General features: G+C 46.0%; 2 protein-coding genes across 3 annotated transcripts; both read right to left on the bottom strand.

Annotated features, from left to right (window-relative positions):
* Nucleotides 1-4,618: 4,618 nt before the first annotated feature.
* RAB25 (RAB25, member RAS oncogene family) lies at nucleotides 4,619-16,905 on the bottom strand. Of its 2 annotated transcripts, none has more exons than XM_053368899.1 (5): nucleotides 16,470-16,905; nucleotides 10,603-10,798; nucleotides 7,121-7,314; nucleotides 6,156-6,236; nucleotides 4,619-5,352 (listed from the first exon to the last, which is right to left on the bottom strand). In XM_053368899.1, the coding sequence occupies exons 1-5, from the start codon at nucleotides 16,507-16,509 to the stop codon at nucleotides 5,216-5,218; spliced, it is 648 nt and encodes a 215-aa protein (XP_053224874.1). In that variant the 5' UTR covers nucleotides 16,510-16,905; the 3' UTR covers nucleotides 4,619-5,215. The 2 variants fall into 2 exon arrangements, with proteins under 2 accessions (XP_053224874.1, XP_053224873.1); XM_053368898.1 differs by lacking the exon at nucleotides 16,470-16,905 and adding an exon at nucleotides 11,267-11,595.
* A 4,813-nt stretch (nucleotides 16,906-21,718) lies between these two features.
* Nucleotides 21,719-26,339, bottom strand: LAMTOR2 (late endosomal/lysosomal adaptor, MAPK and MTOR activator 2). The gene is made up of 4 exons (XM_053368342.1): nucleotides 26,175-26,339; nucleotides 24,865-25,027; nucleotides 23,159-23,248; nucleotides 21,719-21,971 (listed from the first exon to the last, which is right to left on the bottom strand). Exons 1-4 carry the CDS (start codon nucleotides 26,240-26,242, stop codon nucleotides 21,915-21,917), a joined length of 378 nt encoding a protein of 125 aa, XP_053224317.1. The 5' UTR covers nucleotides 26,243-26,339; the 3' UTR covers nucleotides 21,719-21,914.
* Nucleotides 26,340-26,462: the final 123 nt, after the last annotated feature.

Below are 26,462 nucleotides of genomic sequence, written 5' to 3'. Positions count from 1 at the left end.
TGTCATAGCCTGTGTCAGCTCATCAAAAGTGCATGCCTCTATGTCCCTGGGTGCCATCAGACCTTCCAGTAGAGTGATGGCGGAACTTCCCGGCACTGTCAGTAGCACATCCACCTTGTCTGCCTCCCTAGTGAAGCCTTGTAGTCGGACATAGCTCCTTATTCGGCGGAGCCACTGCGGCTATTCTGCAGGATGGCTCATATCCAAGTCCGGTGGTGGCCGACTATGACTGGTGGCCATCCTTGGACCTGGAGCAGTTGCTTGTGCGATTGTGGGTGGTTGCGAAGATGTGGCAGGCGTAGTCTCGTTTGCTCATCTAGCGTGGCGGTGAGGTCGCGCTTACTGCGAGGCGGCAGGCAGCGGTAGTTCATCAACCCCATCCTTGTCACCAGTGTTCAGAAAAAGTCAGAAGCCCTACGTTTATTCAACATTTGTTAGTGACAACAGCTCACTCATAGGAAAACAAGAACCAAACTGACTGGACAACACAATAATAATGCTGAGCATGAACTGACCGTTGACAGTTGAAAGTCCATGCGCTTACTTGCCATTAGAACGTTCGTCTACCAGCACTTACGTGATTGGTTAGAACGCACCTTGTGTTAAACCCAATACATAACATCTACCATCCAGATGATGACATCATTGAAGAGTTATGATTTTCCTCTGAAGGAATTGCTGGCTCTATTTGGACATCCCAATTGGCCAAAGACTGGCAGAAGAAGAGGCGCTGAGAATCAGGAGGGGGATAGATGATTTAACCAGCCATGAAATATGGACTGAGATTGGGTAGAACAAGGAAGGAAGGATCCATGACAGATGGTCATCTAATATCTGCTTTAAAACCTGCAAGGAAGGAGAGTCCATCACCTTCCAGGGGAGTCCATTCCTCTGTTGAACAATGTTTAGTTGGAATCTCCTTTGTTGTTTCTGAAGCCATTGGTTCGAGTCCTACCATCCAGAGCAGGAGAAAAAAGCTTGCATCTTCCATGTGACAGCCATTGAGTTACAGTGGTACCTCTGGTTACGGATTTGTTTCGGGGTGCTGTGCGCACCCTGAAAAATCCATAACTAGAGGCGCCACTTCTGCGCACATGTGCAGCGTGATAGAGCGCTTCTGTGCATGTGTGTGGCGAAACCTGGAAGTATACACTTCTGGGTTTGCTGCAGCCGTAACCTGAAGATTCCGTAACCTGAAGGTTACGCAACATGAGGTACCACTGTATTTGAAAATGGCTCTCTCTGGTGTCACTGGCTCAAGCTGGTCGATTTTCTTGCATTACTTAAACTAAATAGTTTTTAATGGATTTTGAATAAATGTGCAATAAATTGTTACTGTTTTGAATTTCATTGTGCTATTGTCTCCCATTGATCTGGACACTTTTCTGTTGTTGAAGCCTAAAATAGCATTAGCATTTTTTGCTGCTGCATCACTCTCAGGTTGACTCATGTTAAGCTTGTGGTCCACTAAGACCCCTAGATCCTTTTCCCATGTACTACTAGCAAACCAGGTATCCCTCATGTTATATTGGTGCAGCTGGTTCTTTCTGCCGAACTGCAAAACCTAAGATTAGTCCCTATTGAATATATTTTTGTTTTTGGTCATTTATGATTAAGTTATTAGTAAAAAATGGAATTAGGAGTCATATTCATAAAAGGAATTAAGGCAATTTATACAGATCAATCTGCAAACCTGATTGTAAATAATGCCATTACAGGAAAAATGTAAGATATAGAAGGGGATGAGGCAAGGATGCCCCCTATGTCAAATGCTGAAGCTGCATTTGAAATAGAAACTTCCTTAACGCTGTTATTTTAAATCACTTGGCTATACCAGATCGGAAAACAACAGATCTCTGCCTGCAAGGTGCTTACTAAGTACCGTAAGTGTGACAAGATTAAGAGATGTGGGGGGAGGAATTAGGAAAGCTGTGGTTCAAATCTCTGCTCTACCATGAACAGCCCAAGTTGCATGAAGCAAGGAGCTCAAGTGACATATGTAGCTCTCCTCCTCCCCAGTTTATCTTCACAACAACCCTGTGTGGTAGGTTATGCATTCCTGTGCATGCTTGGATACAACATACTATTTATTTATTTATCTATCTATTTATTGTATGCATTGTACCTTTATTGTGTATTTATTTCATATTCACATGTATTAATGTGGATCACACTTTGGGGGGCTTTGGGTGCTGCATAAATAAAAAACCATGCCATATCATGGTAGAGCAGAGATGTTGCTGTGTGCATAGGATATGTTGCTATATGCTGCTGTGCATGTTAGCACAGGGTGCTCCTCGGGAAGTTGTGGACTCTCTTTCTTTGGAGGTTTTTAAGCAAAGGTTGGATGGCTGTCAGTCAGTGACTCTAGTTGAGATTCCTGCATTGCAGGGGGTTGAGACTAATGGTCCTTGGGATCCCTTCCAACTCTACAGTTCTGATTCTAACTGATTTAGACTCACTATAGAGACCATCTCTCCTCTCCCGTACTCCATTCCAATCACAGAGATCTGTTGGAGACTCACCAAAGCCCAACCCTGAGCACATTTCTAACAGGAAGAGATCTGCGGTTAAGAGATTTGAGGTTGTGAGCAACTGCTTCCTGTTGACTGAGAATCCAGACCGTTGACCCATCTAATCCAGGACTGTTGACGACGACTGGCAGTGGCTACCCAGGGTTCGAGACATGGAGTCTTATTTCAGCCCTTAGTAGAGATGCTGGCAGGGATTGAACCTGTGACCTCCTGCATGCATACGTGGTGCTCCCCTCCCTTGAGCTACAGTCCCTCCCCTATGAAAAAGAATTATGCTCAGTGTCAAATCCCTCCTCTTTTTGGCAAATCCCCAAATGCAACCAAAGTTTAAGTAGGGCTGCATTCACAACATTAATCCCCTATGATACCACTTTAAACCATCATGGCTTCCCACAAAGAATTCTGGGAACTGTAGTTTGTTCAGGATGCACAACAGGAATCTTAGGTGTCTCTGAAATATGCACTTTGCTTTTATTTATGGAATGTTTCCCAATGTACACACCCCTACTTGTTTTGCTACATTAAGCACAGTAATAAATTAAAAAATGCCCAGTCCATAGCGATTTATTTACAAAATATATTCTTTGTGTCTCTTGCTATATATACACACAATACATATATGTATAAATGTACACACACAATATACTGACGAATTTCCATTTCCACAAAGGTCTGGCTGTGTCTTTTGGATGGGGTAAATTTCGAAGGATCTCAGCTTGGTGATCCAGACATTCAAGTTTCGGTATGGAGGCTGAACACAAAAGGAGTCACAGCCACAGAAAGAAGTCTAAGCAGGGAGTCCAAGTGCATTGTGAACATGTAACAAAAGAAATAACAAGTATAGGGGGGTGGGATCTGAATTCCCTACTAGGGCAGTGCCCTTATTAGGCCAACCAAAATGTCACAAAATAATGTGCAAGTTTTTAAGTTTCACAGAACTCTTCATCGAGCCAAATGAAGAGATATGGAGAACTCAAAAGCTTGCATACTATTCCATAATATTTTGGTTTGTCTAATAAAGACATTGAACTCACAGGGACTTTGGAATATAACAAAAGAATCTAAAAAGACCCCCATCAGGGATCCTTGCAGCCTCTTTGACACGCTAGCCAAGCTGAAAGTCCCCACCCCCATTCCTCCTGCTTCTTCCCCCCAGCAACCTGTATTGACAGGTGGATTGCCTCTGCCTATGGAGGCTCAGTTTAGCCACTGATAATAGCCACTGATGGAGTTCTCCTCCATGAAGCTGTATAATCCCTTTTTCAAGCCATCACCTTTTGGCTTCCAGTTCTGTCAGTTAATCACTTTTGTTGGGGGATTTCTGGTGTTAGGAGACTAGGAAGTGTCAGGGGAGTCTTCATAATACCCAAATTTCCTGCCCTGCAAAATGCCCTTCTTCCTACCTACCTAGTCATTCAGCCACATTGGCACCATGCCCAGGGCATTGTGTGGAAATTCTGGCACAGATTTATTGGCCCTACAAGAGCAGCAGCAAGCCTTGTCAATCACGCACCCTCTGGCTGTTTTGGGCTACAATTCCCGTCACCCCCAGCCAGCGTATGAGGAAGGCTGAGCACTATAGCAGCCTCTCTCAACCTGGCGCCCTCTGGGAGTTTTAGACTACAACTCCCAGTTATGGCCATAGCCCAAAACATCTGGAGGGCACCATGTTGGCAATGGCTGGACAGAGAGTTAGTGTTTGATGATAGAGACTCAAGCTCATCCAGAAATGAGCACTGACCTCGTCTCCTTAGAGGGAGGTTGTGGGGATAGAAGTATAATTTTTTAAAAGTTTGAAGCAGCAGATATCACATGCAGCGAGGCCCTGTTACCATGAAGTAAAAGCCACTGAATTCAGCAGGGATTACTCCTGTGTACACATGGTAAGCCTCACAGAAAGCCAACAGGATTTAAGTTAGCACACGTTAACACCATACATTTAAAGTGCAATGGCACCACTTTAAACGGTCGTGACTTTCCCTCCCCAAAGAATTCTGGCAGCTGTAGTTTGTTAAAGGTGCTGAGATTTGTTGGGATGCACCTCTTTCCCTCCCAGAGCTACAATTCCCAAAATTCCTTGTGAATGGAATTGGGGCCTCCTAGCAACTGTCAGCAAGCTTAATAAACTACAGCTCCCAGAATCCTTTTGGGGAAGCTGTGACTGTTTAAAGTGCTATCAAATGTACGGTGTGATGGTGGCCTTAGTCACAATAACCTGCAATGGAACTTGCACTGCGATCCTAGGCCTGTTTGGATAAAGAAGCCCTACCAGAGATAAAAGCACTTCACTCCCAGCTAAGAGGGTACAGGACGGCTAGTTGTGATTAACTTTGGCAGGATTGTGACTACTGTTGCATTCACTATAGATTCATATCTGTATTGGAAGACAAGGCTGAGACATTGCAGGGTTGCGGGTAGTTCTTTTGTACAAGTACTGACCCACAAACATGGAATTCTTGATTCAAGATGCTTTGTCACCCCCAAACACACTATTGTGCTCCCTAGATTTAGGTAGGCGAGCCTGATCCAAAAAGTTTCCATAACTACCCCCCAGACCACAGAGGCTACAGTGAGACGGACATCTCGGCCATAAATCATCATCCAGAGTGTGGAATCCTCTCCCACCCACCAAATGTTGGCTTCCTCAACACGGCTGATGTTCCTCATGTGCGACCCTCGCTTCAGAGGTTCAAGCAACAAGCTCGCTTCCCTTCCACAGCTTGAGAGGTGGAGGCTGCATCAGTGTGTTCGGCAGAGAGCGAAACGGTGTTGTCCAGGGGGCTTTTCTGCTTCTGTTTCTGCACTTTGTTGAAAATGTCTAGGAGACGGGAAGGAATAAATAAAGATGGTTACGCACCACCCCAATCTCTGAGCAGCGAGAGATTCCAGGAGTGCCCCAGGGGCTCACTTTCCTTGGAATGAATGTGTCTTTAGGACAGATGGTTTTATTTGTACAGGTAACTCACAATGTGCGCACATTTAGCTTGTGCAAATCCGGCTTTACACATTTGGCAATTACATTTTTAAAAAAATTAAAAAGGGGGCGAAAATGGGGAGCATGTCCAGGAAAAAACTTTTGCCAATCCCACCCACCATTGCACCATAGTGCTAACCTGTGTGCATTATCAGCACCAATAAGCTACCATCTCGGAAAACCCTGAATTTTATGTTTTTCCAGACTGCATGATTTACCTTTTATCTCCATGCCTAAAAAGACTAAAGGTTTCTGGGTACACACACACACACACGAGAAAATGGGGAGTGGGGGCTTAAAACAAACCCTTCTCCATAGGCTGCAGCCCCTTATTGGAGTAAAGAACAAGTGACGGCAAGGAAGATCATCCTTCTCAGCCCTGGCTAGGCCACTGCAAGTTTGGGTACCACCTGCTGGCGGAGGAAGTGGACCGCTCCCGGCACCATTATTCTGGTAGGGTGCCATCGAGGTCGGCCCCCCTGGACACACGCCACGTGCCGGGTGCCATGCCTCCACAGACGGCACGTCACGCCCCTAGAATGTGTGCCATGCCCCCACGGGCGGTGTGCCACGCCCCCAGATGCGCATCATGCCCCCAGTAGTGCAGCATGCAGCTTCGCCACTGGTACCACCAACTGATGACTTACCTCTCAAGATAGTTTCAAAAGCCAATTCAACATTTGTGGAGTCCAGCGCAGAGGTTTCCATAAAGAGCAGACCGTTGTTTTCTGCAAGAAGAGAGAAGCAGTCAGACCCTATCAGACCTCCATTAATAGATAAGATCAGATCACCAATTTAAAACTGGGATTGGTAGTCATTCTGTCTTTTTTTTATTTCATAATTTATAAAATGCAGAGAATACCGAAACAGTGGACAGAAAGAGAATATAACACAGTGGTACCTTGGTTCCTGAACGGCTTAGCTGATGAACAAATTGGCTCCCTAACGCCTCAAACCTGGCAGTAAGTATGCCAGTTTGTGAACGTTTTTCGGAAGCTGAAAGTCCGTTTTGGCTGTCGGCATTGTTTCTGGGGCCAATCAGCCAACCAGAAACCACACCTTGGTTTACAAACGTTTTGGAAGCTGAACAGACTTCCGGAACGGATTGAGTTCGAGAACCAAGGTACCACTGTACAGACAATAACAGAGTTTGTAGCCGATTTAATCCAGTGGATTAATCAATTGTTAAAAGTGTCTGTGATTGATCAAGCTGCAGGTTTCATTTTTATATAGTGGCATTGCTTGTTTAGTAATAAAACACATGATAAAAGTGTGCCAGTACAGATGGTAGGGACTATTTTAAAAGAGGCACTCCGTCTTAAAGCTTCTAACTCTTCACACAAGTGCCGAGAAGGTACATGGGATGCTGTCTTACACTGAGTCAGACCATTGGCCCATCTAGCTCAGTTACCGTCTGTAGAGATTTGCAGAAGCTCTCCAGGGTTTAAGACAGGAGACACTTTCAGCCCCAGCTAGAGACACTGTGGGGGTTGAACCTGGGACATTCTGCATGCAAGGCAGGTGCTGGACCACTGAGCCACAGTCCTTCCCTGCAGTGGAGCACAAATCCTTCTCGGAGCCCGATGCGCGAAGCCACAGAGCTGCCCCCTACCTGCATACATCTTGGCTTCCTCCGTTGGGACCTCCCGGGCTTGGGTCAGATCTGTCTTGTTGCCCACCAGCATCACAATGATGGTGGCTTCTGCATGGTCATACAGCTCCTTCAGCCAGCGCTCCACCACATCATACGTCTGGTGCTTGGTGATGTCAAAAACCAAGAGGGCTCCCACTGCGCCTCTGTAATAACTGAGAGATCAGGACAGGGTTAAGAGAAGGGCGTATGAAGAACTAGCAACAACAACAACAAGGAAGCATGGGTGTCCCACGATTCCTTCTCTTTTCTTTAGAAGTCTCAACATTATTTCTTAAATGAGGCCCTTATTTATGGCTGCATTCACAACATACATTTAAAGTGGTACAGTGTCACTTTAAACAGCCGTGGCGTCTTCTGCCCCAAAGAATCCTGGGAGCTGCAGTTTGCTAAGGGTACTGAGTTGTTGTGACTACAACTCCCAGAGTTCCTTGGGAAGAGGGACTGACTACTGAAGCACTTTGAGAATTGTAGGTCTGTGAATAGGGGCCTCCTACCAACGCACAGCGCCCTGTACAAACTACAGCTCCCAGAATTGTTTGGGGGAAGCCATTACTGTTTAAAGGGGTATCACAGTGCCTTAAATGGTGTGAAGGTGGCCTATGTTGGTTCTTCTTTCCGAATCTTCCACCTTAGATCTCACTTTTCATACCCACCGTGGAAGAATGGCAGATGAAAGTTATAGACTATATGAGACTGGCAGAGATGACCGGCAGAATCCGAGACCAGGGAAAAGAGACAGCGGAAGAAGAATGGAAGAAATTTAAAGACTATCTTAAGAAACATTGTAAAATTGTGGAATGCTGAGACGTTGTGGATTTGGAAAATATGAGGTTGAATGCTGTAACCATTATGTAATATGGAAAGAAAAGTCAAAATTTATTTATCAGAAATCTGGGAAGGATTTGTTGATCAAAATTAATTAGGGATTGGAATGCAGTAAGGGGAGGTACGAGGAGGTCGGGAAAATCTTTTATGAAAAAAGGGTTTGAAATTATACATGTGGTGTTTTTTGTGTTTTGTGTGTGTTTATGTTTTTTTTGTTGTGATTTGTGTTTTTATAATCTGTGAAAAGCTAATAAATATTTATTTAAAAAAAATAGATCTCACTTTTCAAATCACAGTATTAATTAATTTGCACCCAACGTAAAGTGACCAGTTATGCATTGCCAAAAAAAGGAAAAGAAATAAGATGAAAGAAGTCAAGAATTTGCATAAAAATTGTATGTGGGGATTTATATCTATGGATGAAAGCTTACAAATAATTGCTATACTTTAAATAGAGCTACAGAACACCTCCCTATAGTGGGGAGGACGGAGGGTGAGTGGTGGGTTTTCCTAGTCTGCTAACCACTGAAAAGTAACTTCAAAGCTCCTGCATCCTTTTTTTATGGTTCCTTATTATTTAAGCCAGCCTTGGACTGGACATCCAGGCAAGAACATGAGGAAGGTGATGAGCAGGGCTGGTGAGAGTCCCAAGGGCTGAACAGAGGGCCACATAGAATCACAGAGCTCGAAGGGACTACAAGGATCATCTAGTCCAACCCCCTGCAATGCAGGAAGCATCAGAAAGGCCTTGTTCACAAGACCTATTGCAATGTCTTTACTTCAGAGTTGCATTGACATGCACACCCTACCCTTCCTCCACAGAGGTAAGAACAGACTCTCATGCAGGCAGGAAGGCTCCTGTTCACTGCTGGCTGCACTCAGATTTTGTTTGCTACCTAGAAGTAGTTTGGACGTCCTCCAAGCATTATTCTCAGTTTACCGCAGCAACAGATTGCTGTTGACAAAGAGAGGCGGACATCCATAGCAGAACAGGAGGAGGCCATAGGGTCTAGAAACTTAAGTAGCCTCACTCAACGCTGCAAAGTCATGAGCTTAGCTTTCTAACCCGATTAGAGAATCTCTGCAGTCTATTAATTAAAAAGAAAAAAAGAAAACATGCAAAGTTCAAATAAGTAATAATGCTTAGCAATTATAACTTCCAAGGGTGTAGCCATGTTCATTGTCTTCATTACAACACACTAATCCTGTATTACCCTGGCATCTTAAGAGGCTGATCACTTTTAAGAGTTGCTCTTCCAGAGCACACTTTCGTCAGCTGCATCTGATGACACAGGGCTGGGTCTGTGACCGCTTGGCTCACATTGATCTTATTATCTTCAGGGTGGCACAAGTCCTTTCTGTGGTTTTTAGCATTTTAATACAGTGGCATTGGACTGCATTCATATTCATTTATTTTAAAAGCTTCTGTGCTTGCCCTTCATCAAAACAGGTTGCAGGGCGGGGTGCAACAATATAGATAATATTTTGGGTGTGTCAGGAGCTGCCCTAGCCTTCTGGTCTGGACACGGTCACCAGCCCTGAACTGGGGAGTGGGTGGAAAGAAGAGCGCTTTCAGTGATAATAAAAAACACAGAAAATGCCACTGATGTCATGTGTAACTTAAGCTTGCTTTGTCCTCCTCCCTCCCAGTCCTTTCCCCTCTTTTTAGGTGTGTGTGTGTGTGTGTGTGTGTGTGTGTGTGTGAGAGAGAGAGAGAGAGAGAGAGAGAGAGAGAGAGAGAGAGAGAGAGGGAGGGAGGGAGGGAGGGAGGGAGGTGTGGCAAAACTCACTACAGCCATGTGGCCCCTGGAGGGTTGGCTCAGAGGACATGGTGGAGCCTACAGTAGCCCAGTGAGACATGTCTGAGAAGCATTTTGAGGATAAAAACACTTGCATCCAGCAGGACCTCAACTCTGCTATTATAGCAGACAAATCTCAAGAGGTTTCCTCTTGGGTGTTTTAATACGGTGCTGTGCTTGTGTGTTTAGGAACTGTTGCTCCTGTGGTACCTGTGTTATGTTCACAAGTATTTTTTACAAATTATATGTATCTCAAGAGGAACATCATTTGGGGATACTTTTATATATTTTTAGATGAGCACTAGCTCTTCTTTCATTGCCGTTTGAATGCTTCTTGCTTCTTAACCTGTTTTTAGCCTGTTGTCGTTTTAACTTTTTGAAGGTTTTAAAGTATTGTTCATTTTTCTTATTGATAATATTATTGATTAAACTGCTCTGACGTTTTGTTTTTGATTTTACAATTACGCGGTGTATCCACTTAACAAAATTAATAGAATTAGTTTATATATTTACTCTGTAAAATATTGGAGATGCTTTGGTGTAAAAAGCAACTAACAATATCAACACCTGCTTTAGCTTAAACATGCACGATCAGGGGCTGAATAAGCATGCAAAGCACTTCCCTTTACAATGGTCCTGCAAGATGACCCGATGTTATTATCCCAATACTACAGAGGGGAGAGCTGAGGCTTGTTCAAGGCTGCGGATCAGGTCAGTGTGGATGTGGCGAGATGCTAAGGGAGAAGGGGGTGCTTCCCAGTCCACAGCCGAATCCCTCCCAATAACTTCTGCCCCACCAGCCCCACCTGTACTTACGCCGAAGTAATGGCCCGGTAGCGCTCCAGGCCAGCCGTGTCCCAGATCTGTGCTTTCACCAAGGCATCTCCCACCAGGATGGTACGAGTGGAGAACTCCACCCCAATTGTGGTGCGGCTGTCATGGTTGAACTCATTGCGGGTGAACCGGGAGAGCAGGTTGGTCTTCCCGACTCCTGATTCTCCAATCAGGACCACTAAGAGAGATGGAAGGAAGGAGTGAATATATTGCATTCATTAAAAAGTCTAGGTGCAAATGCATTTATTTACTTTATGAATCGCTTCCTATTAAAAACAACAAAACACGATCAAATCGATGTAGCAATAAATATCACCAACAAAAATACATATATGAAGCCAGTGCTTTTCTTCTGGTGGTTCTCAAGAGTACGCAGTACCGGCAGCTTTTTTTCTAGAAGAAAAGCTATTTCATATATAATAAATTCAAAGCCAGTATGGAGACAGAACGGGATTAAAATCTTGACGTAAACAGCTGGCCCAAGGCAGATTGGCACCAGAGGTAAAACACAAAATGGCACACCGCTCCCCCCCCCCACCAGGGAAGGAAAAGTGAGTGAAGATCTACCCCAAACAAGCAGGGAGTAAAGATTTACAGTGCAATCTGCTGCCCCTGTGGATCCTGCTGTCTGAGGCGACCGCCTCACCTTGCCTCATGTGTGGGCCGGTCCATGATCTAGCCCAGCATCCTGTTCTCACAGTGGCTAACCAGGTGCCTGAGGGAAAACGGCAAGCAGGATTCAATCGCAAGAGGACTCTTCGCTCCTGTGGTTTCCAGCAACCAGTATCCACACCATACATTCAAAGCACTATGCCATACCACTTTAAACAGCCATAGCTTCTTCCCCCAAAGAATCCTGGGAGCTGTAGTTTGTTAAGGGTTCTGAGAGTTGTTTGGAGACCTCCTGTTCCCCTCACAGAGCTACAATGCCTCTTCACAGGGAACTCTGGGAATTTTAGTTCTGTGAGGTGAATGGAGGAGAGTCTTCAAACAACTCTTAGCACCCTTAGTGAACTACAGCTCCCAGGATTCTTTGGGGGAAGCCATGACTGTTTAAGATGGTACCAAAGTGCTTAGATGTATGGTGTGAATGTGACCATAGAGCTGAGCCTTTTGCAATGCATCATGGGATGGAGTGGCTCTGGCAGCCCTCCTTGGGACAAGAACTGGGGCTCTGCAAAGGTAACCTTTGCCTGAGAGGGTCCCATGCCTTGCCCTTCAGTAGTGATGTGATGGTCTCCTGGCCACTGGCCACTCACCCAATTCACTTGCATTATTTTGAAGGCTGCTGCCAGGAGCACCAGTGTGTCTCTTCCTTCCTCCCCCTGCCAAGTGCTCTTGAATCCCTTTATTTATTTATGTGATTTCACGCCCCGAAGACTTTGCAACAATTAACACGGCACATTTTCGATCGCTACAGGAAGGGCAAATACAACAGGCCATAATTCACGCAAGGTACAGGGTCCTGCAGCTCCACCAGGAAACCCTAACCTGGTAGGTGTCGCTGGCTTTGAAGGCTGGGGAAAGATAGCTTCGACAATTGTAGAATAACTATGTTTGGCTTCTCAGAAAGTGATCTGCGGGCTGCTGGTGGCCTGAAACCTCCATTCAGAGGGGCATGGAAAGGTTGCCGGACTACCTGCACTTGTCCCTGTGCTGTTCATTTGTTTGTTAGGATGATGACGGGGATTGAGATCCTCCCGATCAGGGCCCAAATTATTTATTTATTCATTACATTTATATTCCACCTTTCTTCCAAGGAGCTCAAGGTAGTGTACCTAGTTCCTCCTTCTCCCCATTTTATTTTATCCTTTCAACAACCCTATGAGGTTGGTTCGGCTAAGAGCCCAAGGTCACCCAAGGCTGAATGGGGATTTGAACCCTGGTCTCCCAGGTCCTAATCCAACCCTCTAACCGCTACACCGCACTGCCTCTCAATTTATCAGGCTTATCAGACAGGCTAACATGTACTGTGGCAGCCATACTATGTGCTAGAAAAGCTAGCTGGTATCTTTACTATGGAATTATTTTTCCGTGTTGCTAAACAGCTGGGCCTCAGTGACTCTTCCGCCAGTTGCATGGGATGGATCAGAGCGTCCAGCTGTTAACCAGAAGGTTGGTGACTTGAGCCCTCCGAGGAGCAGCTGTGGGCAGGATTCCTGCATTGCAGGGGCTTGGACTAGATGACCCTCGGGTTCCCTCCAACTATACAGTTCTATGATTCCCATTTAACACTTTGTGTCTGTGTCAGCTCTTCGGAAACCTCAAATCACAACTCCTACGAGCAAGAATCCCAAATCAACTCTCCCCAACCAAGGCAATACTACAGAGGTCCCTTTTCTACTTTTGCATTTACCATACTTTTCCATCTATAAGACGCCCCCGTGTATAATACACCCCCTATTTTGGGGGGCTCAAAATTAAGAAAATGCACTATGCACTATCTGTGTACAAGATGACCCCTTATTTTAAACTTCAAAAATTTAGGAAAAAGTATAGTCTTATACACGGAAAAATACGGTAGTTTTTCACGTGGATTCCTCTGCACCTCAGAGCCTATCACGGGCAGGGGACAGGAACTCAGGCCTGAATGTGGCCCCCTAACTCTCTCCGTCTGGCCCTCTGAACTCTCCTCCAGACCACACGCCTCACTGGTCTTGCTTCACACCCTCCTAGACTGTTTTCTTCTGGCTGGAATGTGTCCTTAAACTGTGATAATGACTCATTTGCCTGGGTGGAGGACGGAGAAGGGTGGGTGAGTGTGAGGAAACTTGCCAGTGCTATTTTTCTAGAAAAAGAGGTGCCAGAAGTCACCATGAACGCCTCCCTTGTTCTCTTATAATGGCAACGGCGCCCACCTGAGAGGTGCCCGAATTGAGTTCTGGTGAGTTCTTGCTGGAAAAAAGCCCTGGATCCTCAGAGTTTCCTGGGAAGAGGGACAGTCTGTTAAACAGGATTCTTTGGAGGGGAAGCCATGACTGTTTAAAGTGGTATCATAACGCTTTAAATGCATGGTGTGAATTGAGCCTTCTGCAGACAGAGATGGGGTCTGAGGCTGGAGAAAAGGTTATTTATCTGCCAAGTACCACTGAATCTGTGTCCTCCAAGCTGGAATTTGAATGCCACCGTCTCAGGGATCATGTTTGCTCCTTTACTGAGAGGTGCAGGTTTATGAAGGCCAAATATTTGTTTTGGTTTCTGAGAAAACCGCCATCCCGTATGCTGTTGACTGTATGTTTTTACTGCCTAGATGGGAGTTGTTAGAGAGCTAGAAACTTGACAGTTGGCTTCACTCTGCTTGCTTTTCCTAATGCATGCAGCTCTGGTGCTTCAGAGTCCAGATTAGCACAAACAGTGATCAGATCAGGGCTGGTTTCTGGCTTCTGGATACCCAGAACACCAAATCGGTGTGATGTTGTCCCTCAAAAACGCTCCAGGCACTAGGGGAAAACATCTGGCACGAGAAAGCTAGGTAGTTAGTGGGAACTGTTATAACAGGGACAAGGAAAACTTTTCAGCCTCGAAGGTGACATTCTCTTCTTGTCAACCTTATGATGACCACATGCCAATGGTGGACAGGGCCAGAGGCAAAAGTGGATGTGGCAAGAAATGCAAATTCTACCTTTGCAAAGTAGGCTAGTTTCCGGGCTTCTTTTCCCAGCAGGAACTCAGTTCCAGGACATTCACACATTCATGCACGTTCTTGCTAACTTCCAGCACCTAATTTTCTAGAAAAATAGCACTGCATACAACCTGCAGGTGAACTCTTGCAAAGCTCAGCTTGCAAAGCGGCTGAACTCTTGCAAGATGCTCCTGCCTCACTGAGCAGGCGAGCTATGACAAGGCTTCTATTGAAAGGGGTAGAGGTGCATGGCTTTGCAACTTAACTCAGCTCTCTTCCTGTGGTTGATGGGAAAAGCAAAGAGTCACATGCTTTAAAGTACCAGGAAACAAGGAAAGAGAAAAGCAAATAATCAAGCTGCAGGGAGAAAACTGATCCTATCACTACCAACAATAGTAACTAGGAATGCAAAGTTTGGTCAGCTGATGAGTTGCATTAAAATGAATACAAACCTCAAGTTGGTAGCCCAACCTCCTAGCAATTTTACATGCTTAAATTATTTAGGGTTAGGGCATGCAGCGACTGCCATCTTAGAAGAAGCATTCCTGCTACTCTTACGCAATGAGGTAGTTGCATATATGCTATACCTTCAAAGCACATTCTTTCCCTCAAATAATTCTGGGCACTGTAGTTTATCCCTCATGGAGTTACAATTCCCAGCAACGTTTAACAAACTACAGTGCCCAGAATTCTTTGAGGCACTGTATGGTGTGCTTTAGAGCTATATACTGTAATGTGCACCATCCTTCAGAACTGCTTTCAAATACAAATATTTTGCAAACCTGTTCAGGATAATCTGTCTGATATGTTAGGATCTCATATACCCTTAGAAGTTAGAACCTTAAATATTTCTATTTGGTTATCTAAATCATCATGAGATAGTGTTCCATCTTATAACTGCTGCTACGATTGTGACAGCTAAAAAATGGGGGGGGGGGGGAGTACACGCAAATATATTGGGAAAAAAATCATAGTAACAGAAGATTAAGTTAACTTATTATAAAAGAATACATACAAATCAGCCTAACAGATTTCTGGAAAAATTCGTAATTTTTGTAAGGTTTTGGAACATTTACTCTAACGATAATGTTCAACTTTACGCTGCCTTCAACCTGTTGTAACATTATGAGTATCACTTTACAGATGCTGAATCTAAATTTTAAAAAGCATAAAAGGTACAGTGTGTACACAACTGTGCCTTTTGTCTTTCAGTTTATTAAGCTTTAAATGTGTGCAAATTTAACCAACTAATGAGGACAGACTTAATCAGCCTTGATTCTTTAAGACAGGCACTCTTCATGTGCCATATGGATGCTTGACAAAGGATACTCAGATGCAGCCCAAAGGTGTGAGCCTATTTGTCCACTATTGTCAGCACTGACTGGGGGAGGAGCTGTGGCTCAGCAGGAGAGGCAGGCACCTGTTTGCATGCAAAAAGTCCCAAGTTCAATCCCTGCTGGGATCCCCAGGTAGGACTGAAAATATCCCATCTGAAACCCTGGAGAGCTGCTGCCAGCCAGTGTCGGCAGTACTGTGCTGGACCAGTGGTTTCTCACCATCACCCCTGATCCTTTCCTAGCTGCAGGTGGCAAGGCTGGAACAAGAGAGCAAAGAAAGGGCTTGACCGCAGAGCTACAGCCCCTTCAAGTCATTGCCCCATCTTAGGAATTTAGAGTGGACTTCAAATACCTGAAGGGGTGTCACATGGAAGATGGAGCAAGCGTGTTTTGCTGCTGCTCCAGAGGGTAGGACCCGAATCATAGAACTGTAGAGTTCGAAAGGACCACGTGGGTCATCTAGTCCAACCCCCCTGCAATGGAGGAATCTTTTGCTCAGTGTGGGGCTCGAACCCACAACCCTGAGATTAAGAGCCTTGTGCTCTGCCAGCTGAGCTATCCTTGTGTATTAACCGATAGATTCTATTTAAAAGAAAGCACATTCTGACTCAACATCAGGAAGAACTCTCCGACGGTGAGAGCTGTTGGACGGTGGGACGCACTTCAGTGGGATCCCTGCAATGCAGGGGGGTTGGACTAGATGACCGTTGGGGGTCCCTTCCAGCGTTACACTTGTACAATTCTATAAATCCTCCCATGGCTTTTTTAAAAAAGGGGCATCTTGGGTCAACACACAGCTTTCAGGGCAGTCCTGAAAACCCAGCCAACAGTTTTGAAGAAAAGGAATTGGGAGGTGGGGAGAGAGAATGAGGCAAAAACAAGACACTCACCTTTAAAGACGAAGTTATAATCTTCCTCTGAGGTCCCCATGGCTTGCTGCCCTCCTGGGCCCACTTCAGCTGGAGAAAAGGAGTCCCTTCTCTGCCCTTCTCCAACAAACCAGGAAGGAGGGAAAGGCTAGGCTGCTGGGTTTTTTTCTTTTGCAGAGAAACCCCAAGTTTAAAGCAGAAAGAGCGTAGGGGGAAGGAGGGAGGGAGGGGCGGAAAGGAGCGAGGTTCACCTGTGCAAAGAGAGGCTCTTGTTTGGAATGAGGGCGGATGGGTGAGGGACCCTTTGAACAACGGGGTGGCAGGGCGGGAGGAGGAGGAGGGAGAAACCGTGCCACCCAGTCAGGGCAGGTTAAAGGTGCAGCTTCGCCTGACTCAGTGGGGCGTGGACTCTCTGCCGCCGCGCAGGTTGAACAGGTAAGGGCTGAGCCCAGCCCCTCCGCGGCACCTCACCTGGGCGGGTGTCACCTGAGCGGAGGGACTCCTCGCCCGCTTCACCTGGGCTCGCGGTAAGGTCAGGGGGAGGGAGAAAGGAAGGGGTTAGGAGGGGCCACTGCCTCTTTCCCCAGACAGGCGCTTGGGCCTTTAGCCGAGGCATCCATCCATAGACCCTATTTTCTCTTCCAGTTGAGGAAAACGATGGCAAGGCAGCTTCCAAACTGAGACTTATTTACTGGTTTCTGAAATCAAGCGCAGTGATAAACCTGGGTTTGATGCCTGCCAAAAGAAATGGGGGGGGGGGGAGCTTTGCTTAGGCAAATGACCCAGATATGTATTTTTTTTTAATCTGCATGTTTGTTTATCAAACAGTTGGGACTTACTATCACTTGGCAACCCATGCCCGAGAGTCGAACAGACCAGGAAATTAACTGCTTTTCTATCGGCCCGGCATAGTTTTATTACATGCGCAATGTGGTTACAGGGCTCTGAGAAAACATGACAACTTGTGGAATGAAATGACTCATTAAATAGGCATTTGGTGCTGGGGGGCAGTGACTGTAAAAAAAGTAGTTGTTTATGAATCACTGTTTTTTATTATTAATATTTTATTAGAAGAATTTCATTTATAAAAAGATACGACTGAGAAAAAAGGGAATAAGTGAGTGAGAATGAAAAAAAGGAAAAATACTGTTACATTACCATACATTAATATTCAGGTGTGTGTATTCTTATTATCCTAATACACATATACTTGTCAATAACCTAATGCAGTCTGTGTAAACTCATTCCAAATATTGTTGTATAGTCTGTGTCTATAAGCTGTCTGTTCTTATGCTGCCAATATTGTCAAGCCATTGATTAAGAGGAATTCTTCCAGTTCATCAGTATCAGTCTCTTGGTCACCATTAGAGCACGTAGAATCCATTTTTGCTGTCCTGTTGTCAATTTCCATACAGTGGGTATATTCAAGAGCAAATTCACCTCTGAAAATCTTAAATTTTTTCCTTATAGTGTCTTGTTTATATAGTCCAGCACTTTCTCCCAAAGCTTAGTGAGTGTGGGACACAGTAAAAGCATACGTTTTAAAGAAGCATTTATGAATCACTGTTTATGACTGCCATATATTGCAAATAAAGGGAGGGGCTCTCATCTGCAGTCAACAGACCATTTAAACATTTTATAACAATAGACAGTAACATCAATGAAAAACACACACCCATACAACTTGAAAACCACAGAATTATAATGCTTAACAGTGTATGTATGTCTCTGGCCTACATTATTTAATACAGATTGCCATATTCAAAAACTCTGCGACTCTAATGGACTTGCCGCAAGACTTCAATGGCTTACTTCAAGTATGATTAACACTGTACATCACGCTAACACTTAAGAGTTTCATTGAGGGTTAAAATTAACAAAAAGTGCTGATGTGCCTTCAGGCATTTCCTCACAATCTTGAGAGCTAGCAACTTGGTTCCTCATTCCAATAAAAGGGAAGTAGCACCTGCTGGGGCTGAGAAGCCTGCATGTTGTTGTCAGATTCAGGTAGGTAGCTGGGTTGGTCTGATGCAGTCGAAATAAAAATTAAAAAATTGTCCAGTAGCACCTTATAGACCAACTAGGTTTGTTCCGGTATAAGCTTTCGTGTGTATGCACACTTCTTCAGATACACCAGTGTATCTGTTGTTGTCAGCCATGCAGCCGTAGTCGGGCTTCATTCCTAGCCTCCCCGTCATAAACCTGAAAAACTAATCCTGTTAGACCAGACCAGAAGGGTGGAATGTTGAAGAGGGAGAAGCCTAAGAGATAAAAGGAGTTGGAATTATAACCTGAGGGGAGGTGAGGAGTGGTAAAACTGAGAAGGTCCAGAAGGCTCAATACTTCATGTTTACAGGCTTCTGGGGCGGGGGGGGGGGGGGGAGAGAAGCCTCCACTTCAGAGAATCTACGATTTCAAAAAGTTTCCAGATAACGTTATTTGCAACTGAAAAATAAACCACATCCAAACCGGAAAAACAGAATGGTCACAGGAGGAGCAGTTGGCTTTCTTGGTGATGGTGAATGTTAAAAGGTCCTGGCAGCAACTTTTCCAGAACCAGAATTCAGAGCAAGTTGACCATTCCGGACTGAACCACATGCAAACAAGAGTCAGACCATGAAGCCCAAGCCTGGTCTACAGCGATGAACAGGAACTTCATTAACTCTGAACCCCAAAGTTTGGGATTCTCTCCAAACCTGTGTCAAATTCTTGCAGCATTTTGCAGCGATAACGCTGCGTTTTGCAGCGCCCATCCCCCAATCTGAGTAATTGACACATCAAACACAACACTGAACATTGCAAAACTTTGACACAGGTTTGGAGGAGACCCTAAACTTCAGGGTTTGTAGTTACTGAAGCTATGGGCAAGAGCTCTCTAGGCAGGTGTTTCTCCATCCTACCTCCATCTCACACTGCTTTCTAATGCCCCTGCAGAAACCGGTTTTTTCAGAGCCTCAGCTGACCTTGGAGCAGCATGAAAAAGGTTGGGGGGAAGGAACTCCTTTGCAAAAGCCCACTTTGCCAAATAGTTTTGGGGAAAGCATGAGGGCCAAACCAGGTTCAAACCATGCTTCAGATGTGGCCCCTCTGAATTGTGGATTCAAGAGCCTAAGGATGTCAGTGACATTTAAGTTAAGAACACAAGATCTGGCCAATGGCACATCAAGTCCAGCATCCTGTTCTCATAGGGACCAACCAGATGCCTGTGGGAAACTGGCAAGTAGGACCTGTTCACAAGAACACTCTTCTTATTGTATTTTAGTGTTTTGTTGGAAGCCGCCCAGAGTGGCTGGGGAAACCCAGCCAGATGGGCGGGGTATAAATAATAAATCATTACTATTCTTCTTCTTCTTCTTCCCTGTGTTTTCCAGCAACTGGAATTCAGAAGCATTACTTGCCTCTGACCGTGGAGGAAGAGCATAGCCATCATGGCTAGTAGCCTTTGATAGCCTTCTCCTCCATGAATATGCCCAATCCTCTTTTAAAGCCATCCAGGTTGGTGGCCATCACTGTCTCCTGTGGCAGAGAGTTCCATAGTTCCAACTATGCACTGCATGAAGAAGAGCTTTCTTTTTTTTCTTTAGGTTCAGGCAACAAGCAGCAGCATGAATGGGGGGAAAGCAGATTATTCCGCATTGTGAAATGAAACAGTGTTGTAAAGCTTAAGTTGATAACCACACGGACAGGAAGGAGACACCAGCTCAGGAATCAATTGTTCCATAAATTTTCCTGGCATTTGGGAAGGTAGACACCCAAATCCCTCTTTCCACGCGGTTAAAAAGATTCATTCTGGACAGGATGAGAAGATGCAAAATGAAACAACTAGGAGATTAGCACAAAACCACACACGCAGGTTGCTGCAATCTGCGGGGGAAACACCCAGCAAGGCTGAAAATTGCTCTTGTTCAAATGTTAACTAAGCTTTGGGGCAAGAAACTTGCAGCATACAGCTGCCAGGTACAAGGGCACCTCTTCCCCTTTTGATGGAAGACTGACCAGACCAGTTCATCTCTGATAGTTCCATCTGCAGAAGGAATTCCATAAAGCAGTCTTCACCAACCTGGCCACTTGGGTCAGCCCCACAGATTCAAGGGGGCTCCTTCCCAAGTATGCACCATTGCAATCCTGGTGTACAAGATGACAAAATGGAAGAGGCTGCAGAAGCAAGCACGCCAGCCAGCTGTGTTAGGCTGAAAGCATCTTTGGCACACTAAGCATCCAAAAGACAAATCGGCTTCTCCTGGTGCACATGTAAGAGACAGAGTTGACAAAGGACAGGCTCATTTGGGACCCTGCCCAGACAGGCAGGCAGGATGCAGGTTCCCAGGAGATCTGCACAGACAAGTATCACTTTAGTGTGCAATTATGACCAAAATGTTGATGTGAAAGGGTGGACAGGAGGAGACAGAAAATGTACTTTTGGGGAGTGTGTGTGCGCGGTTACTTTTACACACACACACACACACACACTGCTGTATCCAACTAATATGTCCCATCAGTGCAAGAATTTACGCTTGTGCAATGGACCTTCTTCCCTGGTGCGCCCCTGCATCCACTCTGGAGGGTTGGGGGAAACCCCAGGACAGACTTAGGGGTGTACAGGCTGGGATGGAAAGAGTGAGGAATTTATTTATTTTTTTGCAAAGTCATTAGTGCTGCATTGGTTACAATCCCTACTGAATGATTTCCCCCATCTGTCAACTTAGCCCTAAGCAAGAAATGAGTCCACCTTTCTGTTTTAAGAGGAGAACTGACACTTCTAGGAAGAGTTAAATGAAGGCACGCACCCCACCCAGCTACCAAGTCTTTCAACACCACCTGTCTCCTCTCAAGAGCATTAGCACAGCAAAGGCAGGCATAGGAAGGTGTCACTGGCCTTGAAACTAACCCAGCACCAGCTGCAGAAAGGGATTACTGGAATTGGCCAATTAAAAGCAAAATATGAAAGGAATGGAAATGTCTTTTGCTCCTCTGCTGCCACCAGGTGGTTCCCCTTCAGTACTGAATCCCCTTGCTTAACAGCAGGAAAATGCTTCCAGAAAGCCTGGGTCCAGATCAGTTCTTCTCCAAACTTTTCAGGTTCAGAGTCTGGGACACTTGAGAAGCGGTGTGGGTTAATTTGTAAGCGAGCCCCACTGCGTTCTACGGGATTTATTTCCAGGTCAAATATGTACAGGATGGTAGGTGGATGTTTCTGCCAATGCAGAGGAGCAACTTCCCCCTCTTGAAAATTCCAACTTTCCTCAAAAGAGAGACTGGACTCAAATGGCTAAGAACACGCTTTTTTATTTCCCCCTCCCACTGCCATTTTCCTTTTCCTGAAACACACTCAAGTGCCTGCGCCCAGCGCTCATCAAGGCTGCAGAGAAGTAAGAGTCCACAGGGTCACCTCGGTGCAAGAGCTTGTTCTGAAACTCAGGAAACGGGTGCAGCAGGTCGGCCTCGCCTTTGGCCTCCATCACCTGCTCAGGAGGCAGCCACCTGGGTGAGCGGGTCTTCGAGGTACTGGACCAGAGCTTGAGCCTGGGAAAACACAAGGACAGGCGGGTTAGGAACTTGGGAAGCTGCCTTATATACAGAGTCAGCCCGATGGTGCACCAAGCTCAGTATTACCTACACTGATTGACAGAGGCTCAGCAGGGTTCTCTCCCAGCACTATCTGCAGATGCCGGGGATCACTGAGCTACAGCCCTCCCCATAGGGTTGAAAGAATTGGTTGGCTGTGTGCCCACCTCCTCTGCAGAATTCAGGTAAAGCACACTTGGGCACTGGCTCAGGCATCACCCTCAACAAGAGTACAGTGGTACTTCGAGCTACAAATGCCTCAGGTTACAAATGCTTCAGGTTACAAACTCTGCTAACCTGGAAGAGTTACCTCGAGTTGAGAACTTTGCTCCAGGATGAGAACAGAAATCGTGTGTCAGCGGCGCAGCAGCAGCAAGAGGCCCCATTAGCAAAAGCACGCCTCTAGTTAAGAACAGTTTCAGGTTAAGAAAGGACCTCCGGAACGAATTAAGTTTGTAACTAGAGGTACCACTGTAGTTGTTGAAAAGCAGAAGCTTCCTAACTTGTGGCCATGTGCTGGCTGGGGAGGAGGCAGAAAGCATCCACAAACCCAAATCTCACCGCTTCACATACTTGTAACACCAGTTTGGGGTACGTAAAAACGAGGCCGTTGTCTCTCATGACACGAAATGCGGAGCTTTTCTACAGGATGAGCTGAGGTGACTCAGTTGCTAATCGTAGCTCAAGTCGGTACAGCATGAGACTCAATCTCAGGGCTGTGGGTTCAAGCCCCACGTTGGACAAAAGATTCCTGCATTGCAGGGGGTTGGACTAGATAGCTCTCGTGGTCCCTTCCCACTCTACAATTCTATGAACAGTATAGTAACCGAATGATGTACAGACACATATGGACCATACCCAAGTGTATAGAAATCAAATGTAAAACCGTCAAATGGTGTATGTGTATGAATTAGACCCCAGAGACCTTAATGCCTGCAATAAAATGCTATAAGTGGGATGGAGGAAGAGAAGAGTCCCCAATAAGCTGCCTTGAGGAAGCACCAAAGGTTCTTGGCTGGATGTGTTGCTGCATCTCTTACAGGGAGACACTCTCTGGAAGTAGTTATTTTACTTGTGTCACCTTCCAAGATGGGCTGCCCCACAAGAATAAAAGCAATAAAACCAGGAGCAGGTTGACCCCTTACCTTGGCTTTCAGCATGCCAAATCCCACCGTCTCTTTCGCGTACATGCACAGGAGCAGATTGGCAACGCGGGTGATGGCAACACGCCCCTCCTTGGGTCGTTTTATGCATTGTGCAGGGCAGGGTAGAGAGGATAGAGAATATGAGTGCACAATATTCACAGACTGCAGGGTATTCAGGTTTCTCACCCTACAGAGGTGTTGCCCTATTCAAATTCAGACAAGCTTTCTGCCACTTTTAATACGGGGACAGCACACCTTTTCCAGGCCAAGGGCCATGTTCATCCTCTGGGGGCTGTGTGGCAAACTGGTCGTGGCCAATGTGCAGAAAAATGGGAGTGGCGAAAACCACTCCTCTCAAGGTTCCTTTCCAGAAGGCTTGCCCACCAGCTCTTCTACGCTATTGAAATAGTAATAGTAATTCATTGGTAATTCTCTGAAATAATAATATTTTTTAAAAGGTGGACCTGGGGCCACAAAGCCATTTGGGAATGCTAGATATAGCCTATGGGCAACCCCCCCCCCTTAAGAGCTCTGAAGAAAGTGTCCCACAATGAAGGGAGATTCTGGACCCCCTACCTTCCTCTACCAGTGAGGTTGTAGTGGACTGGGGCTCTTGCCACCACTCCGCCATGAAGCTCCTGGGTGACCTTGGACCAGTCACTGCCTCTCAGCCTAATCTACTTCCCTGGTCTGTTGTGAGGATAAAATGGGAAGAGGAAGTATTATGTATGCCGCCTTGAGCTCCTTGCAAGAAAGCTGGGATATCAGTGTAATAAATGAATTCCTTAAAGCAGAAGCTTGTGTGTCCCCATCACAGGCCTCCTCTGGTGCCTGCTGGAGCAGCTCCAGGCTGCATGATGCCTACAGGGCTTGCTTCACCACCATGAGATGAATACATCCAACCTATTGTGGCTGTTGGCTGATGCACAGCCCAACTACACGTCGCACTCACCAGGTAGCAATTTGGGCAGCTGAGGACCTCAAGTGGCCCCCTCAACAGACATGCAGACTCAATTCCCTGTATTACAGGAGGTTGGACTCCAGGACCATTGGGTCTCTTCCAACTCTACAATTCTATGAATTAAGTCACCATGCAAAACAGTGGCTGGCAAGTTTGCCTCCTTGTTGCCATGACATCCAGAAGGGCAAACCCCACAGGGGTTGATCAGAAACACCTGCAAATCCCTGGGCAAAACTCTGTGCAGAGGGCTTTGCATGCGCCATTAAATCAGCAGATTGCCAGGGCTTCAGTGCACAGCATGGTCCAACTTTCCCACCTCCACCCTCCAAGCTTTTCTCTGCAGGTTGGTGGAAAAGCTGCTGGAAACCTCTCTAGGCAAACACCTCCCTTGTAGTGGAGCCACTCTTAAGCAAGCAAATGTGATTATGAAGTCATGTTCTGACTCCAGCTGTATCTTCTAGCCTCTTGGCGATCTCCAGCCCAACGCTAACAGAGGCCGGACTGTATACAGGGTATCCCACAACCACCCTGTTCCATCCTTCCAATATCGCTCCTCAAAGATTTCCAGATGTGCCATTTCATCATGCATGGAAAAACGTGCTGCCACAAAGGTGTGCCTCCAGCCATACCTGGGGATTTGAGGTTTCGTTCTATCCCTGAAATGAATGTTCCCAGTGACCGAGGTATCCCAGTGAACCAGCAGCAGCAGAGGTTGCCAGGATATTCAACACCTCATGATACGTACCATACAGTCCATTAGGATGAACTTCAAGTTATCCTCATTGAACGCTTGGTGCCCGTTCTTGTCATAAGCCACCCAGATATTGCTGGCGATGGCAGCTGTGACTCTGGCATCTGTGTCTCCGTAACCAGAATATGCAAGGAGAGAGCCCTCATTGTTCAGAAGGCTAAAGAGGAACAGCAAAGAGGATTAAATAGTCCTAGAGAATTGTGTCTATGTCTAAAAGTGATTTTGAAAGAGATTAAAAGATACTTTTATTTGTAACCTGATGGGCGCTCATAGGAGGGTAATGTCCATGCAGCAAATTAAAACAGCATGCGCAACTGACATTTTGCACAGTCATGTTTACAGACCTGCACCTAACTATTTGCAACGTACTGCTTTAATTCAGCCTCTGCAGCCTGAAGTGTAGCAGTCCAGTACACACACATAAACACACTGCAAGTATGATTTGCTAACAAAAGGAACCGAAATGCTATATAAAATTATATACGCACAGCTGCACACACTGAAAGAGACAGAAAACACACTCTCTTGACCAATTCAAGCCTGAAGTTCTAGAGTAGTTAAACCATGATTTACAACATTTATGCTACTGAAGAAAAGACTACAAGGCTGAAATGAATACGGCAGCTGGAATTGTATTGGTGTTTGCATGGATCAGTCTCAATCTTCGTTTGGGATAAACGATACCCTCAAATGGCATGTTAAAAGCTTCATGCGTTTTAGAGTACTGTATTCTGCTTTTGTAAGGGACGCGGGTGGCGCTGTGGGTTAAACCACAGAGCCTAGGACTTGCCGTTCTGAAGGTCGGCAGGTCAAATCCCCACAATGGGGTGAGCTCCCGTTGTTCGGTCCCTGCTCCTGCCAACCTAGTAGTTCAAAAGCACGTCAAAGTGCAAGTAGATAAATAGGTACCGCTCCAGCGGGAAGGTAAACGGTGTTTCCGTGTGCTGCTCTGGTTCACCAGAAGCGGCTTAGTCATGCTGGCCACATGACCCGGAAGCTGTCTGCGGACAAACACCTGCTCCCTCAGCCTATAGAGCGAGATGAGCATGCAACCCCAGAGTCGGTCACAACTGGACCTAATGGTTAGGGGTCCCTTTACCTTTATTCTGCTTTTGCTAGCCTTTTCAAATGCTTCATTATGTGCAGCAATATAAAGCTCCCCTCCTAGATTCCCTCTAAGTGGTTATTATTATTAAAGCTAGCCAAATACACCTTGAGGCAGTGAGTTCCATAAGTTGCAGTGCAACCCTCTGCATTGCGACTCGCGAGTAAGCCCCACCAGCTCTGCTTGCCCAAGTACTCACAGAGTGCTCTGGACTCCTCCCGTGTTCGCCTGGCTCAGCACCTGCGTGAGGGCCTTGGGGCGCAGCATCACAACCTTCTAGCCAGACGCTCCCCTCGCAAAGCAGGGCGAAGCCTCGCATCAGCTGACCCAACAAGGAAATAACTCCGGGGCATGTTGGGAATTGTAGTCTTCCCCATCCAACATCACTTCCGGTTTTCCCCCGTCCCCGGTGGAGAGGCTTCAGCAACTTGTCGCTAGGAGGTACGTTGCGGAGGGCCGCTCTATCCGCCCTCTCTCGTCTCCTCTT

Source organism: Podarcis raffonei, chromosome 16, assembly GCF_027172205.1.
Source record: "Podarcis raffonei isolate rPodRaf1 chromosome 16, rPodRaf1.pri, whole genome shotgun sequence".
In the NCBI taxonomy this organism is placed as follows: domain Eukaryota; kingdom Metazoa; phylum Chordata; class Lepidosauria; order Squamata; family Lacertidae; genus Podarcis; species Podarcis raffonei.
This window is presented reverse-complemented; position numbering and strand designations above follow the sequence as displayed.